The 17,596-nt window shown below is 47.3% G+C and overlaps 2 protein-coding genes across 4 annotated transcripts; one reads left to right on the forward strand and one right to left on the reverse strand.

Moving 5' to 3' along the window:
- Positions 1 to 535: 535 nt before the first annotated feature.
- ptdss1b (phosphatidylserine synthase 1b) lies at positions 536 to 12,596 on the reverse strand (the record flags this gene model as incomplete). The annotated part of the gene is made up of 13 exons (XM_084455047.1): positions 536 to 648; positions 811 to 877; positions 1,064 to 1,132; positions 2,219 to 2,318; positions 3,170 to 3,235; positions 3,505 to 3,617; positions 4,409 to 4,550; positions 5,604 to 5,755; positions 8,360 to 8,518; positions 10,882 to 11,006; positions 11,105 to 11,149; positions 12,032 to 12,123; positions 12,412 to 12,596. The coding sequence occupies 13 exons, from the start codon at positions 12,594 to 12,596 to the stop codon at positions 536 to 538; spliced, it is 1,428 nt and encodes a 475-aa protein (XP_084311173.1).
- A 314-nt stretch (positions 12,597 to 12,910) lies between these two features.
- On the forward strand, positions 12,911 to 17,491 carry mterf3 (mitochondrial transcription termination factor 3). 3 transcript variants are annotated; one of them, XM_084455777.1, is made up of 8 exons: positions 12,911 to 13,013; positions 13,363 to 13,738; positions 14,084 to 14,239; positions 14,806 to 14,995; positions 15,540 to 15,687; positions 16,511 to 16,582; positions 16,697 to 16,858; positions 17,113 to 17,491. In XM_084455777.1, exons 3-8 carry the CDS (start codon positions 14,167 to 14,169, stop codon positions 17,305 to 17,307), a joined length of 840 nt encoding a protein of 279 aa, XP_084311903.1. In that variant the 5' UTR covers positions 12,911 to 13,013; positions 13,363 to 13,738; positions 14,084 to 14,166; the 3' UTR covers positions 17,308 to 17,491. The 3 variants fall into 3 exon arrangements, with proteins under 3 accessions (XP_084311903.1, XP_084311901.1, XP_084311902.1); XM_084455775.1 differs by having other exon boundaries at positions 13,363 to 13,734; XM_084455776.1 differs by having other exon boundaries at positions 13,363 to 13,734; positions 14,087 to 14,239.
- Positions 17,492 to 17,596: the final 105 nt, after the last annotated feature.

Raw genomic sequence — 17,596 nt, forward strand, 5'->3', positions numbered from 1 at the left:
ATTAAGGCTTCAATTGGTATATTGGGATTATATGCTGTGTGTAAAATGATTGCTCTTCCTGAAATGTTGTTCTTACTGAAAAAGCATACTTGGCCTCAAGATGGACTATTATCAAAAATGGTCATAAGTGACAAGATGTTCATTTTTGACAGAAGAAGCAAAATAATTAAATAGCCAACCAAGAGAGTGGAATATCAGTAGGGCTACTGTTTACTTCTTATGTCCCAACATTAGTTCTCATAAACCTATGAAACCCTATAAAAGGTGCATTCCACACAGGCAAGATCTTTACGTGGAGGAAGATGTCAGAGGAGGAGGGGGGGGGGCAAGAAGAGATTAGGAAATGTAATAGAAAATGTCGTTTTTTGCCGATGCAGTGGAATGCATTCAGTTCTCAAATGGAACAGTCTGCTCAGTGTTTTCATCCCAGCGCACACTTTCCATACCCTCTCACCCTTCAAATACTCTCAGAATCAAAGTGCATATGGCCAACATTTTCCTATTCTTCTTCCCAAACTAAACTTCATTCATTTCCTCAGTGCAGTTTTTCCTCTCTGTCTGTGCCCTCGTGTCCATTCACCGCCGCGCTCCGCCCCGAGCCTCTCCTGCGCTTCGCCGGCTGGGGGTTCTTCAAAGAGTCCCTCTCACCTGAAGAGGAACAACAAACATGGTGTTTTAAGAGTCCCTCTGACCTGAAGAGGAACAACAAACATGGTGTTTTAAGTGACAGACTAACTTGCTGGCTGCTGCTGACATGGATGCCAGACCATTTTCAGATGACCTGGAACCAACTTGTACTTATTGTCTAACCTGTAATGCCATCTGGTTGGTGACTGCATGAGTCGATGACGTTGCTGTCCTCACTTTCAGAGACACTCTGCATTAAAAAAAAAAAAGTATATATATACAAATTCTCAAATATTTTTCAAGTACAAAATAAATGGATGTGTTCAACTGATGTAGAACAGAATGGCTCGGCACACATCTCAAACATACTCCAATAAAACAAGCTCTCTCACATTAAAGAGATTCAGAACATTTAGTAAAATGAAAGTTAAATCACTTTTGACTTTGACCCACTCTTCAGCTCATAGCGCATCATTCCATACAGACAGAGCAGTGTGATGAGAGCCTGTAGAGAGAGAGAGAGAAAGGGAGAGAGAGAGAGAGAAAGGGAGAGAGAGAGAGAGAAAGGGAGAGAGAGAGAGAGAGAGAGAGAAAGGGAGAGAGAGAGAGAGAAAGGGAGAGAGAGAGAGAGAAAGGGAGAGAGAGAGAGAGAGAGAGAGAGACTTGATGCATTGTTTGACACCACAATGAGATCAGTGACCACCACCCACATAACAATCACACGTAAGAGCATACCAAGGCAATTATATTAGTATGGGAGCTCAACTGGCCCAACCCTCATAACAGAGTCCTGTGACTTATCAGAGCTGGAGACCTTGACAGAGACGTGCAATAAAAGATCAAATAAAAGACATGCGGTCACACACAGACACACAGACTGCTCTTACCACACACAGACACAGACTGCTCTTACCAGACACAGACACACAGACTGCTCTCACCAGACACAGACACACAGACTGCTCTTACCAGACACACAGACTGCTCTTACCAGACACACAGACTGCTCTTACCACACACAGACACAGACTGCTCTTACCAGACACAGACTTCCCTTACCAGACAGACACACAGACTGCTCTTACCAGACACAGACACACAGATTGCTCTTACCAGACACAGACACACAGACTGCTCTTACCAGACACAGACACACAGACTGCTCTTACCACACACAGACACACAGACTGCTCTTACCAGACACAGACACACAGACTGCTCTTACCAGACACACAGACTGCTCTTACCAGACAGACACACAGACTGCTCTCACCAGACACAGACACACAGACTGCTCTTACCACACACAGATACACAGACTGCTCTTACCAGACACACAGACTGCTCTTACCAGACACACAGACTGCTCTTACCAGACACACAGACACACAGACTGCTCTTACCAGACACAGACACACAGACTGCTCTTACCAGACACACAGACACACAGACTGCTCTTACCAGACACACAGACTGCTCTTACCAGACACACAGACACACAGACTGCTCTTACCAGACACAGACACACAGACTGCTCTTACCAGACACAGACACACAGACTGCTCTCACCAGACACACAGACTGCTCTTACCAGACACAGCAGCCACAGGACCACAGAGCGAATCTGTGTTTTGGAGAACAGGTCCTGACTAAACTTGACACAGGCCAGCGCCTCCAGGAACGATATGGCTCTGATAGAAATAACCACCATTAGTTAAAGAGACAGTGCTAGCAGACACTGCAAAAATGTCATCTCTGTAATCTATTAGCATTTACAGCAAACACCACCCTAGATGCAAAATATGTGCACAAAAATGTGGCGGGCTGGATTTTTAGCATTCAACAATAGCCCCCTCTCTTGGCAAAGGCACTATATTGCAATGTCACAAGTACATATTATCTCATGGCAGAATAAGTGCACACACACACACACACGCATGCACGCCGCACGAACGCGCGCGTGCACACACACACACACACACACACATACACAAGCACACGCACGCACAATGCCCACACTCTAACTCCAGTCACCAGACTGCAGCGGGGTACTTAAGATGTTAACTGAGCTTATATCATTGGAGGGTTAGGTCTGGTATCACTGGAGGGTTAGGTCTGGTATCACTGGAGGGTTAGGTCTGGTATCACTGGAGGGTTAGGTCTGGTATCACTGGAGGGTTAGGTCTGGTATCACTGGAGGGTTAGGTCTGGTATCACTGGAGGGTAAGGTCTGGTATCACTGGAGGGTAAGGTCTGGTATCACTGGAGGGTTAGGTCTGGTATCACTGGAGGGTTAGGTCTGGTATCACTGGAGGGTTAGGTCTGGTATCACTGGAGGGTTAGGTCTGGGAGAACAGTCTCATTGTTAGCCATGTAATGGTGGTTTCCATGGTTACCATGGTTGGGGGTAATAATCACTTTTATGTGATTTCAGTCGTGAGTGTTGGTAATAAAACTTACTGTAAAAGGTTTCTAAAAGTTTTTTGTGGTGCTGAACCTAGAGGGAGTGTCATAAAAAAGCCAGATAAGAGAGGAGACTCACCCAAACACCCAGCACTGGGTCCCCACGCGCTTACACTGCGTATCAGTCAGGTACACATAATACTGCCTGTGAGAAGGGGCACAAGAACATGGCCATTTCAGGACACTGAGGAAAAAAACACATTTGAAGCTGTGATCTCATGGTTGGGAGTTACGTCGCCTACCTTACAGTAGAGGCAGTGATTGGTTGGGAGTTATGTTGCCTACCTTACAGTAGGAGCTGTGATTGGTTGGGAGTTATGTTGCCTACCTTACAGTAGGGGCAGTGATTGGTTGGGAGTTATGTTGCCTACCTTACAGTAGGAGCTGTGATTGGTTGGGAGGTATGTCGCCTACCTTACAGTAGGAGCTGTGATGGCTCCCAGAACCAGGATTCGGCACAGGCTGAACGTGTGAGCGGCCTGGAACACGAAGATGTGCTTCAGGAAGAACGTGTTCAACTCTGTCAGCTGAGAGAGAGAGAGAGAGAGAGAGAGAGAGAGAGAGAGAGAGAGAGAGATGAAATGGTGTAACATAATCTATCCTATGCGTACGTGGTAAACGAATACATACATGCAGTATGTAGGGATCTATCTATACAGTATTTATTATGTCCAAATCATTGAGGACTGAAATTGGAGAGCATTATACCTGTAGTCTCAACCAACTTATCATTAAAGGCGAGTTGAAGCTATTATGATAGTAGCCCACACCTGTCACAACTTGAAAATCAAGCGCAAATCAAGCGCATGGGAGTTAGGGCTTAGGATAGTCTAGAGCAGGCATTCCCAAACTGTGAGGCGGGCCTCCCCTGGGGGGCCCCAAAGAAATTCAGGGGAGGCGCGGAGGGATGGTTAGAAAAGAAAAAAGGAAAAAAATATATATATATTTGAAATTTCTTTGTTTTTTATGAATGAAATGTGATTTTAAAGGTCAGAAAATCGAAATAAATAATGGGAGAGATGTATACTAAATGTGTGGATAGTGCAGAGAGAGTCTCCCCCCGCAGGCATGAATGTATTGTGCGGAAACATCATAACGTTAACTAGCAACATGTGCCACCGAGCTAACTTAGCTGTGTAACGTTATGGGCGAGCTAACGCTGCCTGGCAAAATGGACACATTTAGGGGGTTGGGGGGGCGCGGGTGTGTCACTGTTTTCAGAGGGGAGGCCCACATTGATGGAGTTTGGGAACCCATGGTGTAGAGAGCAGCAGAGTGGAGTGGACAGTCCCCCCCCCCAGAGCCCGGAGGGTCCCACCTGCCAGAGGATCATGAAGAGGTAGATCCCCGCCACCCTCTGGGTCGAGGACTTGGGGTCCAACCAGCGCACGTAGGTCCAGCTGGCCGGGGTGAACTGGAGCACAGCCCGCTTCAGCTTACCGGTGGTGGAATGAATGTCCCTACACACACACACACACACACACACACACACACACACACACACAAGCTCACAGTTCGAGGGGGATGGGAAGGCGCTGCCATAGCAAAACAGCCCCCCCCCCATATAAAAATACCCCTATTTCATCACAACATCAACAGTGGAACAGCTCATGGAGGAGGGAGAGACTGACCGCACAACCCCCTCAAAGGTCGGACGTTCTCCGAGATGTAGGCTCACAATTAGGAAGCCGTCTATGGAATTGCCATCCATCCATATACAGTAATACAGTACCAAAAACCAGCTGCAGTGTCTGGAGTGGACCGGCTGTCCTGCACTATCCACACAGGGGGGAGCAGTGGGGTGAGGGGGGGGTACTGACATGATACCAGCCCAGCGGGAGGGTGGGGTGAGGGGGGGGTACTGACATGATACCAGCCCAGCAGGAGGGTGGGGTGAGGGGGGGGTACTGACATGATACCAGCCCAGCGGGAGGGTGGGGTGAGGGGGGGGTACCCAGCGGTAGGGTGGGGTGAGGGGGGGGTACTGACATGATACCGGCCCAGCGGGAGGGTGGGGTGAGGGGGGTACCCAGCGGGAGGGTGGGGTGAGGGGGGGGTACTGACATGATACCAGCCCAGCGGGAGGGTGGGGTGGGGGGGGTACCCAGCGGTAGGGTGGGGTGAGGGGGGGGTACCCAGCGGTAGGGTGGGGTGAGGGGGGGGTACTGACATGATACCGGCCCAGCGGGAGGGTGGGGTGAGGGGGGGGGGGGGGTACCCAGCGGTAGGGTGGGGTGAGGGGGGGGTACTGACATGATACCAGCCCAGCGGTAGGGTGGGGTGAGGGGGGGGTACCCAGCGGTAGGGTGGGGTGAGGGGGGTACCCAGCGGTAGGGTGGGGTGAGGGGGGTACCCAGCGGTAGGGTGGGGTGAGGGGGGGGTACCCAGCGGTAGGGTGGGGTGAGGGGGGGGGTACCCAGCGGTAGGGTGGGGTGAGGGGGGGGTACCCAGCGGTAGGGTGGGGTGAGGGGGGGGTACCCAGCGGTAGGGTGGGGTGAGGGGGGGGTACTGACTTGATGCCAGCCCAGCGGTAGGTCCTCATCTCCAGGAAGCGGCAGGCGGTCATGCCCAGCCAGATGCCTCCTCCGTTGCACAGCAGGATGTCCAGGATCAGCTGGTCCCACCAGCACTCAGCAAAGTTAGGCAGCAGGTGCATGAAGAACAGCTGGGAGGTTGAGAGAGGAGGTGAAGATGGGAGAGGAGGTGAGGATGGGAGAGGAGGTGGGGATGGGAGAGGAGGTGGGGATGGGAGAGGAGGTGGGGATGAGAGAGGAGGTGAGGATGAGAGAGGAGGTGAAGATGGGAGAGGAGGTGAGGATGAGAGAGGAGGTGGGGATGAGAGAGGAGGTGAAGATGGGAGAGGAGGTGGGGATGAGAGAGGAGGTGAGGATGAGAGAGGAGGTGAAGATGGGAGAGGAGGTGAGGATGAGAGAGGAGGTGAGGATGGGAGAGGAGGTGGGGATGAGAGAGGAGGTGAGGATGAGAGAGGAGGTGAGGATGGGAGAGGAGGTGGGGATGAGAGAGGAGGTGAGGATGAGAGAGGAGGTGGGGATGGGAGAGGAGGTGAGGATGGGAGAGGAGGTGGGGATGAGAGAGGAGGTGAGGATGAGAGAGGAGGTGGGGATGGGAGAGGAGGTGAGGATGGGAGAGGAGGTGGGGATGGGAGAGGAGGTGGGGATGGGAGAGGAGGTGAAGATGGGAGAGGAGGTGAGGATGAGAGAGGAGGTGGGGATGGGAGAGGAGGTGAGGATGAGAGAGGAGGTGGGGATGAGAGAGGAGGTGAGGATGAGAGAGGAGGTGGGGATGAGAGAGGAGGTGAGGATGAGAGACGAGGTGGGGATGAGAGAGGAGGTGGGGATGAGAGAGGAGGTAAGGATGAGAGAGGAGGTGAAGATGGGAGAGGAGGTGGGGATGGGAGAGGAGGTGAGGATGAGAGAGGAGGTGAGGATGGGAGAGGAGGTGAGGATGAGAGAGGAGGTGAGGATGGGAGAGGAGGTGGGGATGAGAGAGGAGGTGGAGAGGAGGATGAAAGGAGAGACAGAGTGTGATGGGAGGAGCAACGTGATTGGAAGATGAATAATGCTACTCAATATGCGAGGGGGTTGTGTGAATACGACTCACAACTCAAATGAAAACATCTCCCACACTTACTCTGGACTACAACCTAAAAGAAAATATCGTTCCGAGTGTGAGATGACCGGAAAGCAGTAGTGCAATATGAACCTGTGCCCTGAATGGGCTCTGCAGATAGAGGCTTCAATTCTCTCCCATAGAAATACAAAACAACATTTACTCCTCAATTCCAAATCCTTCACCACCGAGAGGAACATAGGTCCCTGGCTTTGGCATCGTCTCTAAGAAAGTTCATTCAGTCGTAGTTAAAGCTGCTATTAGCTCCCTAATCTACTCTCTGCAGTCAGAAGGCCAGCAGTCCAGGCAGTTAGCCCCCTCGTCTCTGTGCTAACAACACTATTCGTTTGTCTCTATAAATTCTTCTGAAAAACGAATGTTTTCCATTTTCCCTTACATGCATATTCAGCGTGCAACAGTATTTATAGTCCAAAAAGGGGGACTTCACATGCAATATCTTCATTGCTCACATCATCTCCTTTTGGCTCCCTAAAATAGAGTCCATGGCTTCTTGGGCCTAGGAGGTGTAGGACACCCTCAAGTCCACCCCTCCCTGTTCCATGGGGGGGGGGCAAGGAGAGGGAGATCAAGGAAAGAGGATGAAAGCAGAGAGGAGAGAGACCAGGAGTTAAACAGCACAGAAACCTGGGTTAGAGACTCTAGGGATATGAGAGAGATTAGAGAGGATATGAGTATGAGAGAGATTAGAGAGGATATGAGTGTGTCTTTACTGTATGTAAGGATATGAGTGAGATTAGAGAGGATATGAGTGTGTCTTTACTGTATGTAAGGATATGAGTGTGCCTTTACTGTATGTAAGGATATGAGTGTGTCTTTACTGTATGTAAGGATATGAGTGTGTCTTTACTGTATGTAAGGATATGAGTGTGCCATTACTGTATGTAAGGATATGAGTGTCTTTACTGTATGTAAGGATATGAGTGTGCCTTTACTGTATGATAGGATATGAGTGTGTCTTTACTGTATGTAAGGATATGAGTGTGTCTTTACTGTATGTAAGGATATGAGTGTGCCTTTACTGTATGTAAGGATATGAGTGTGCCTTTACTGTATGTAAGGATATGAGTGTGCCTTTACTGTATGTAAGGATATGAGTGTGTCTTTACTGTATGTAAGGATATGAGTGTGTCTTTACTGTATGTAAGGATATGAGTGTGCCTTTACTTTATGTAAGGATATGAGTGTGTCTTTACTGTATGTAAGGATATGAGTGTGTCTTTACTGTATGTAAGGATATGAGTGTGTCTTTACTGTATGTAAGGATATGAGTGTGTCTTTACTGTATGTAAGGATATGAGAGAGATTAGAGAGGATATGAGTGTGTCTTTACTGTATGTAAGGATATGAGAGAGATTAGAGAGGATATGAGTGTGTCTTTACTGTATGTAAGGATATGAGAGAGATTAGAGAGGATATGAGTGTGCCTTTACTTTATGTAAGGATATGAGAGAGATTAGAGAGGATATGAGTGTGCCTTTACTTTATGTCGGCACGGGTGACTTAAAAGCCTGAACTAGTGTTGCACCAAGCAAAGACTTCAAATTTAACCCCCCCCCCCCCCAAAACAAAGACTTAATTTAACCCAGGGTGAGTAGCCCCCCCCCCCCCACACACACACCTCTGTGAGCTCCCAGGTGATGCTGATGGTCCAGCAGAGGCCGTAGCTCCGGATCAGCAGGGCCTTCACAGCCCAGCCCGCAAAGTGACCAAACGCAAAGATGTCAAAGTGGCTGAGGACGCGCTCCCAGGTGATCACGTGACAGTTCACCGCATACTCCTGTAGGACGGACGGCACACACACACACACGCACACACACGCACACACACACACACACGCACACACACACACACACACACACACACACACACACACACACACACACGAGGAAAAACAAACTGTCTGTTACACAGATGGGTATTGAATTTCCAGTTAGCCAGGTTATAGCCCAAGAACAGGTTATAATAACATAATATAATCATTATGTTTATCTGCACCAATGTCATGTTATGTTTAATATCATATTTGCTTTATTGAGGCCTTTAGGCCATGATGGGTCTCAGAAACGTGGTGTTGCCCTCAGAAACGCTCTGCTGCTGCCTCCTTCCTACCTTCGGCTCTGTAAACAAGCCAGCAGCAAAGCTGTGCTCTGTCTATGGGGTCAGCTGTATTTTGGTTTGCTGTCCTTACACTGTACAATGTGAAGACCCAAAAAGAGCATCAAATGAAAAGGTCAGGTCCAGCCTGGCTGATGGGCATGGCTAACCAGGCCAGGTCCAGCCTGGCTGATGTGCGTGGCTAACCAGGCCAGGTCCAGCCTGGCTTATGTGCGTGGCTGGCTTGTTTCTGTTCAGGACTGGTAGGAGGGAAGCTAGTCATGACACTGAAATAGCTGTGAATTGAAGTGACATGAAATAATGTCTGATAAATTAAGATCTCAGGTCTTGTTGCCTGGACACATCTGCAGTTCATGAGGAACACTACAGTATATATAGTGTTTATTGCCGTTAGCAGACGGGGGTAAATAAACCAACAAGACAATAAGGTGGGAAATCTCACAAGGCAAGTAAAAGGTGGTGAAGTCATGTCCAAACATTGTTTCTCAGCACAAAACTGATGCCCACAATAGAAAATAACTTTTCTAGGAACACGTCGGGTTAAAAACAAGTAAAAACAGACAAACGCCATGTGACTGACTCGCCAGCCTGCAGGAGGGGCGGGGCCAGGAGGGGCGGGGCCAGCACATGAACGGTGGGAGTCCAATGCTCTCACCACTACTCTACTTGTTGGGACTACTGCCTCTTGTGGTGCCAACAGAGAGATGCAGGCCAACATTGTCGGGAGGGAGGAAGGGAGGAAGGGAGTAAGGGAGGAAGGGAGGAAGAGAGGGAGGGAGGGAGGGAGGGATAACCCAACAAACGCTATACAAGCAGCGTTGGCTTCCAGCCACGCACAAACAAGCCATCTCTCTGAGAAATGAAAAGAACCCATTCATTAGTTATGTACTGGTATTCATCACTCAATGGCCCTTTTACAGCTCTTTACTGCACAATTCAAAATGTCGGAAAAAAAGATTTCGAGGAAAATCTGACTGTCCTACATGGAGGGGGTGGGGCTGCCTGCTGTCAATCGTTAAACAGTTGATAATCCTATTGGCTTAGGCAGCTCCATCTATAATCCTATTGGCTCAGGGGAAGCTCTATCTATAATCCTATTGGCTCAGGGGCAGCTCTATCTTCACCACCTAAGGAGCCTTAACAGAAAGATGCTGTATTATCTCTCTGTTCACTCAATGTCATTGGATGAGATCTAGATAAACTGGTGGGGCGCTTTCAAAACACTAGCTGCTCTGTCAGAATTCACCATACTCATTGGGAACGCCACACAAAGGGATAGATTTGAAGTGAGATATAATAGGATAAGTCTGGGGAAGAGAGAGAAGAAGAGTCAGGCAACGTATTCCAACTTCCTCCTCTTCAGACTGGTGTGCATGTTCTTCACTGATTTAAAAACAGTGGATTGGAATAAGAGATATGGTGGGCCCTCACTTCTAGCTTGTACTTACACCTATACGATTATTTTAAATGCCTGAGGGGGAATCCACATGACAGGGGTATGGGTATAGAAGAATGTGAACAGAGAAATGTGTTGGGGGCCACTGTGTTGTGTTAACTCTCCTTATAGAAGACTAGTTTGTCACCCAAGATCTGAAACAGCGAATCAATTCCAAATCTCCAGTTGGCCCTGTTTTCCCATGGCAAGTCTGTAGATGTGTTCAGTGTTAAAAGCAAACATGTATCGAGCCTAACCCTGATATATGAGTTTGTTGGCTTTGCAACTCAAAAAATCGAAGACTATCTGACACTCACCCCCTAGTAAACGCTTCTCTGTCAACATTAGGCCATCCGAAGAACCAAACCCCGTTGGAACGTGCTGTTATAGACTACAAGTCAGTTTGGGATGTGGATCAATATGGTAGAGAACAGGATCCAAGCCGGGGGTCTGTTCAGAGAGGCTGTGGGGGGGTGGCTGACCAAGAGGGAGTTGGTCAGAGATTTGATGTCTTCCATTGGTGACCAAATCAAATCAGCTAGACAAAGAGAGGGGCGTGTCACTCACTGGAGACCGGCTGTGTCACTCACCATGACATCCACCTCTCGGGTGGCATAGCGCAGGTCGGGGTCGAACCAGTACATGAGCGTCTTCACCTGATCCCAGTTCAGGAAGAGGAGGAACACCAGGAACAGGAAGTAAAGAACACTCAGACCTGACGAGGAGAGGAGGAGAGGACCAATTAGAGCCCAGGTCGAGGGTCATGGTTATGGCGAGTAAAGTGATTGGCCCATTGTAGGCTAGAGTACTTACCAAATACCATACTCCATATTGCAGGATGTGGCCTAATAAAAGGACCTGAGGAAAATGAAATGAGTAGCTTTAATTAAAATAAATACATAATATACCTGGATACAGGGCTGAAAATTAACACCAGCCACCGGCCAAATGCAGGTAAAATTTCCAGTTGGCGACTAGATTTGGGAAGGCTATCTGAAAAATATAAATACTTGGCCGGTAGATTTTTTCATCTACAGTCCCCTTGGCAGGTGACTCACCGTGAGACAAAAAGTTAATTTTCAGCCCTGCCTGGATACTGTATATAAAGGGACCGAAGAGTAACACCTCCGGATCTGTCACATTCTATTCAGCCTGGTGGATAATTGTGTAACTTTCGTTGCACATTCCCGACGCGGGTGTAAGAGATGTGAATGTTCCCCCATGCATTCAGCATGATGCACGCTTGAGAACGCAGAACCTGTTCTACCTGGAGCTGACTGAATAGTTAGGTCATGGTCACAAAACCCCCGCTCTTGGAGAGGGAAAATAAAGGTGTATTAAAACAACATGGTGAAAATGTCCCTTGTTCAATCAGGGAAAGCTTTAAACACATTGCTCACACGGCAGGTTATTAAATTATCCACGACCTACACCTTGGAATGGTAAATTGTAAATGGACTGCGCGTATATACTGTGGCGCTTTTATGCAAAGCGCTTTACAATGGCCTCTCATTCACACACTCACACACCAATGGCGGTAGCTGCTATGCAAGGTGCTAGCCTGCTCATTGGGAGCAATTTGGGGTTCAGTCTTTTACTCAAGGACCCTTCCACATGCGGGCAGGAGGAGCCAGGAATCGAACCGCCGACCCTGCGGTCATTGGACGACCTGCCCTACCTCCTGAGCCACAGCCGGCCTCTATGGATGGTTGTTGAGCGACTGTGTTAGTCCTGTAGTACCGTTGGGGAAGGCGAGGACACTGATGACCAGGAAGAAGGACACTACCAGGACAAGTCCCACACGAAGGTTGTTGTCAGCGTCTCCATCATCCCTGTCAAGAGCAAACATGCCTTTCAGTGTCAGTACCATTGGCTGAGATACAGGACTGGAATGAGGAACTTATTAATAAAATACTGGCAAGTGATTACAAGAATTACAATGTACCTGTATCCGTACTTACACATGGCAAATACACTGTCTATTCTATTCTTCAGGTCCAATGATTCTTAAAATCTACGTATTCAGGTATCTAGCTATGAGGTTATTGAGTCTTCAGAGTGATTATGGTCAGCCAAGTAAGTATCATGGCATGTGTGCTTGCTCATTAGAACAACCATACCTGGTGAAGGCGAAGTACATGAGACTGACCACCGTGCAAGTCAAGAGTGTGATGGTGTGAGGCTTGTAGAAGAAGTCTATGGTGATGTCTTCCACTTGTTGCTCGTTCATCATCCAGAACTGTTGGCCTAATCTATTATTTACATCTTCGTTGCTAGATGTCCGAGAAAATACCGCAGTTGTCATATTTGTGCGGTGGCCACTGCGTCTGATGTCCAATAAATAAGAGAAAACACAAGTTGGGTGAATGATCCGGAGCACTAAGGCGAAACCCCACTGACAAGGGCGCAACCAACACACGAAGTATAGGGGTGCACTGGTGTGCTATAGGCCTACATTGTGTGCTTATAAAAACGAACTAGATATTTTTACATGATCTATTTTCTCTTTTTGTTCCACATCTGAAGGGAAATATTATAGGGAATTCTTCTCCGTAACCTATTTTAGATTGTACAGCAAAAATATTTTGGTATACCCCAGTGTGGGGTACTTCCGTTGCACTTCCGTATCCCTTCGTGAGTGGGTTGATGGGGAACACGAGAAACTGTTACAGTTGACATTGCACTGTGTCTACTCTACATTGATGTAACTTATACACACAAGGCAAGCATACATTATCATGCTATGACATTCATTTCAATATAGTGAGTCGTATGCTTTTGTTCATCTGTTAAATTCGGTCAAGATCAGTTTGCTTGCTACTGTATTCGAGCTAGCATTGTATGCTAACTAGCCAGCTAGCACTCCTGTAGGTCAATGTGGCTTCAGCTAGTAGTGCTATTAAACCTTATTGGGGTGCTAGGTATGTAGGGTTATACCTGTCTGATGTGTGACTGGCCACCCTACGTGATGTAAACAAGTATGCATTCAGCTACTGATTGTCTACATCCATTTATTGCCGTATGTCTAATTTATATAAAACATCACATCCATTGTACCTTTCTAATCACAGACACCCCAATGGCTTCAACCTGCATGCAGCTGTGCCAAAAATGCAGCAGTCTACTGCGCTCAAAGACCATGGGTGTTGCCCTGCAATATTCCACCCAAGTCCAGCGGTACCCTGCAGTGTGGAGGTCCATCATTGGTCCAGTGGCATCCTCCATGCTCCAGGGAAGACATGCCTCTTCTCACATACAGCACAGGGGGAACCTAGGGTTCTGTCACCACAGTCACTCTCACGCCAAGGCTCTAACAACTCAAGTCAAAAACAGCGGTGCTGGTGAAGAGTTTTCTGGAGCTGATGTTGCGCCATTTAAGAGCTCCCGTTCCCAACAACTCAACGAAGGAATGTCCATGACTGATGGCCAGCTGGCAGATTTGAGTAAGTGTGTACAACAGGGGTGGCTGTAGCTCAGTTGGTAGAGCGGGTCGTTCAGTGATCGAAGGGTCAGTGGTTCGAATCCCAGCTCCGACTGTCCACATGTCGAAGTGTCCTTGAGCAAGACACCTAACCCCAAATTGCTCCCAATGAGCAGGTTAGCACCTTGCATGGCAGCTACCGCCATTGGTGTGTGAGTGTGTGTGTGAATGGGTGAATGAGAGGTCATTGTAAAGCGCTTTGAGTGCCGCTAAGGTGGAAAAGCGCTATATAAGTGCAGTCCATTTACCATTTACAAACACACCTCTTCTCAACTTATTTCCCTGTCCTAATATCCTGCCGTTTCCCACAGCAGATTTGGATGCCGCCCCACGCCTCTCACCTTATGAAGAGATCAGTGATGCAGAGGCCGTGCGTCTCACCGTTCCATCGGCCATGCCCCCGGCCTCGCTCTCCCTCAGAGACTACGTCAACCATTCAGAGACGCTCAGCAAGCTCGTGCAGCTAGGTATCAACATCTCTTTCTTTTTTTGTGAAAATTAATTAAAAACAAACGCTCACTACAAAGGTTACATTAGGAATCATATTTAATTCTACCTGTGTAGTGAGAGGCAGAACCATAGATACTGACTTAATAATATTTACAACTGACGCATGCATACTCCTGTCTAGGGCTGGGTATCGAGTCGAATTTCAAGAATCGATTCGATTCCGATTCACAAGGTTCAGAATCGATTATCACGATTCAATTCGATTTGATTCAATTCGATTCAATATGGATTCGGTTAGTGTTATTAAAACCAGTTTTTGTTTTTTTAGCTGTAACCTTAATTACATGACGGCCAAGTTATGCAACACATCAATACTACGGCTGGGTATCGATACTGATTTCCAAAAATGAATGAATCATTGAATGAATTAATGAACTATTCATACCTTAATTTATTCATTCATTCATTAAATAAAAGATCGATTTTGGGATTCATGAATCGATTCTGAATCATTTGATTCAGAATCGAGTCAGAATCGATGAATCGATTTTTTAAACCCAGCCCTACTCCTGTCACCTCACAGGGGTGAACCTCTGGCAGCTGGAGCGGAGGCCCAACGTGGGCTCCATGCTGCTGAGGCTGGACTTCCAGACAGACGTGGCTCCCCGGCTGCTGTTCCTGAAGGACATCGGGGTGGAGGATTCCCGTCTGGGCTACATGATCTCCCACAACCCCTTCATCCTCTCTGAGAGCCTGGAGAACCTACAGGCCAGGTAGGAGAGCCTGGAGAACCTACAGGCCAGGTAGGAGAGCCTGGAGAACCTACAGGCCAGGTAGGAGAGCCTGGAGAACCTACAGGCCAGGTAGGAGCGGGGGGGACAGGGTTCATACAGGCATGGCTGCTGGTGTGATGGAGGGGAGGCCTGGTGTGATGGAGGGGGAGGCCTGGTGCATTGGGGGGGGGGCAGGGTTCATACAGGCATGGCTGCTGGTGTGATGGAGGGGGAGGCCTGGTGTGATGGAGGGGGACAGGGTTCATACAGGCATGGCTGCTGGTGTGATGGAGGGGGAGGCCTGGTGCATTGGGGGGGGTCAGGGTTTGTTTCTAGACACTGATGAAATAACAGGTTTGAACTCCCAGCAGTACTTGGTTTTGTACATTCAGTGTTCAGTTGTTCCATGGAACTCGATGTGTGGCTGTGAGTGAGGACTTCTCCTGACGGTCAGTCACGGTTCTTATTGACTTGTCGTGGGATGCCCTCCATATTGATATATTGCTGCTGACAAACTAATAACATTATCTTTCTCTTTCACAAGGGTGGCTTATCTTCGGTCAATGAAGTTCAGCTCAGAGTCGGTTGCATCCATGGTGGCGAGAGCACCGTACCTCCTTAACTTTAGTGTGAAGAGACTGGACAACAGGCTCGCTTTCTATCAGCAGAAGCTGGGCCCCAGTCCTCAAAAGGTGATTCTATTTACATTCCATTAGTCAATTAGCTGCACTTTTATCCAATGCAACTTACAATAAGTACATTCAACATAGGAAGTCAAGTGTGCTACTACTCACCAGAACTCATCAGTCCATCTCTTTCTAAACAAGCATCTAAGAGCCTAACCTAGAGGTAAGTTCTGTAAAAGTGCAAAAACAGCACAAGTGGTACAAACGGTCAGCTTTGAAACCAGTTGACCATTCTTAAAGTGAGAGGACTGAAGATACAACCAACATTTGTCACATAGTTTAGCTTAAGTGTTCATGCAACAAGGCCCAGGGCCATACAAATCTCAGAAATGACACTTTTATGTATAATATACATTATACTGTAGGCTACATGATTAGTTTACATGTACATTATTATCACCTTTATTTAAACTCGAAGATCAACTGAGGTATGAGCCTCATTTACAGTGATGTCGAGTAAATACAAAGTATGTCCTGCACCAAATAAATGATACAAGACAAGCATCATCCTACAGTACATTTGTAGAAAAATAAAATTATAAACAAGATTCACATAAAACAGATACATACAGAAATAAAGTGATCATAAAGTAGTGATTTAAAATGACTTAAGGGAACTAAAGAATCAAGGTGGAAAAGTAGACTGAAGTGAGTTCCAGGCCTCAGGAGCATAAAATGAAAATGCAGTTTTACCCAGTTCAGTTGCACACTCATAACACGCATTTAGCCCTATACAGCGTGGGATCAAGGGTTGTTTGTGACTGTTTGAGCTCCAAAGGACAATGAAATCCACCCAGAAGAACAACAAAGATATATTTGTGTTTTTCAGACGAGGGATGTTGTTGCTCGTCTTCCCAGACTTCTGTGTGGGAGTTTGGAACCCATCAAAGAGAATCTCCAGGTATGAAAACATTCATCATTAACATTTATCCTCTTAAAATACACCTCATTTTTCATCTCAAGTATTTCATATATATTGTGAGGAAAAGATAAGTAGAATCTCTTTCTCATCTAGGTGTGCAAACTGGAGCTTGGTTTTCGTGAGAATGACATCCAGCATATGGTCACTAAAACTCCCAAAATTCTCACAGCCAACAAGAGGAAACTAACCCAGATATTTCACTACGTCCACAACACCATGAATGTCCCCCATTCCCTGCTTGTCAAGTTCCCGCAGGTAAACTCCATCACTTTAGAAGTGGTACATGTATTATTTTGACTCGCATTCAGAAAACGTATTTTTGCTAAATTGCCTGGCGTGTTGTTCCCCTGAACTCTTTGAGTATAGCCTCTATTAGACTTTCCACACAGATCAGCTGAACAGCGTTCAGAGCGCTAATACACAAACCTCTCTCTCGTCCGCTGCACTTGTTAACGTTGTCATTGAGACCAATCTATCTGATCAAAATGGATTGATTGTCTTCCATGCAGGTCCTGAATGCCAAGTATCTTCGCATCAAAGAGAGACACCTGTTCCTGCAGTACCTGGGGAAGGCCCAGTACGAGCCCACCCAGCCCAACTACGTCTCTCTAGACCGCCTCGTCTCACTTCCAGATGAGACCTTCTGCACTGAGGTGGCATCAGCCACACTGAAGGACTTTGAACTATTTCAGAAGACACTGTAATTGAAGAAGGGGCATCAGAATGTCATGGGACTATAGAGGATTAGGACCTTCAGTAGATCCTTCCACTCTCCATATTGAAATATCAACATTGCCAATTGCCACCCCCATAATGCTGGGCACTGCAAATAATCATTGTGCAATTTGCTCTGTGTATTCATCTCAAAGCTGCATATTTTGTATAGAAAATGACACCAGTAAATATGTTGAATATAAATATGTCGGTTTCATTCTAACCGCGTTGGCGCCTGTGCATGCACTTTATAGGTTAACCATTACAATACATCTGTAA

This window comes from Borostomias antarcticus (genome assembly GCF_949987555.1).
Source record: "Borostomias antarcticus genome assembly, chromosome: 21".
Classification (NCBI taxonomy): domain Eukaryota; kingdom Metazoa; phylum Chordata; class Actinopteri; order Stomiiformes; family Stomiidae; genus Borostomias; species Borostomias antarcticus.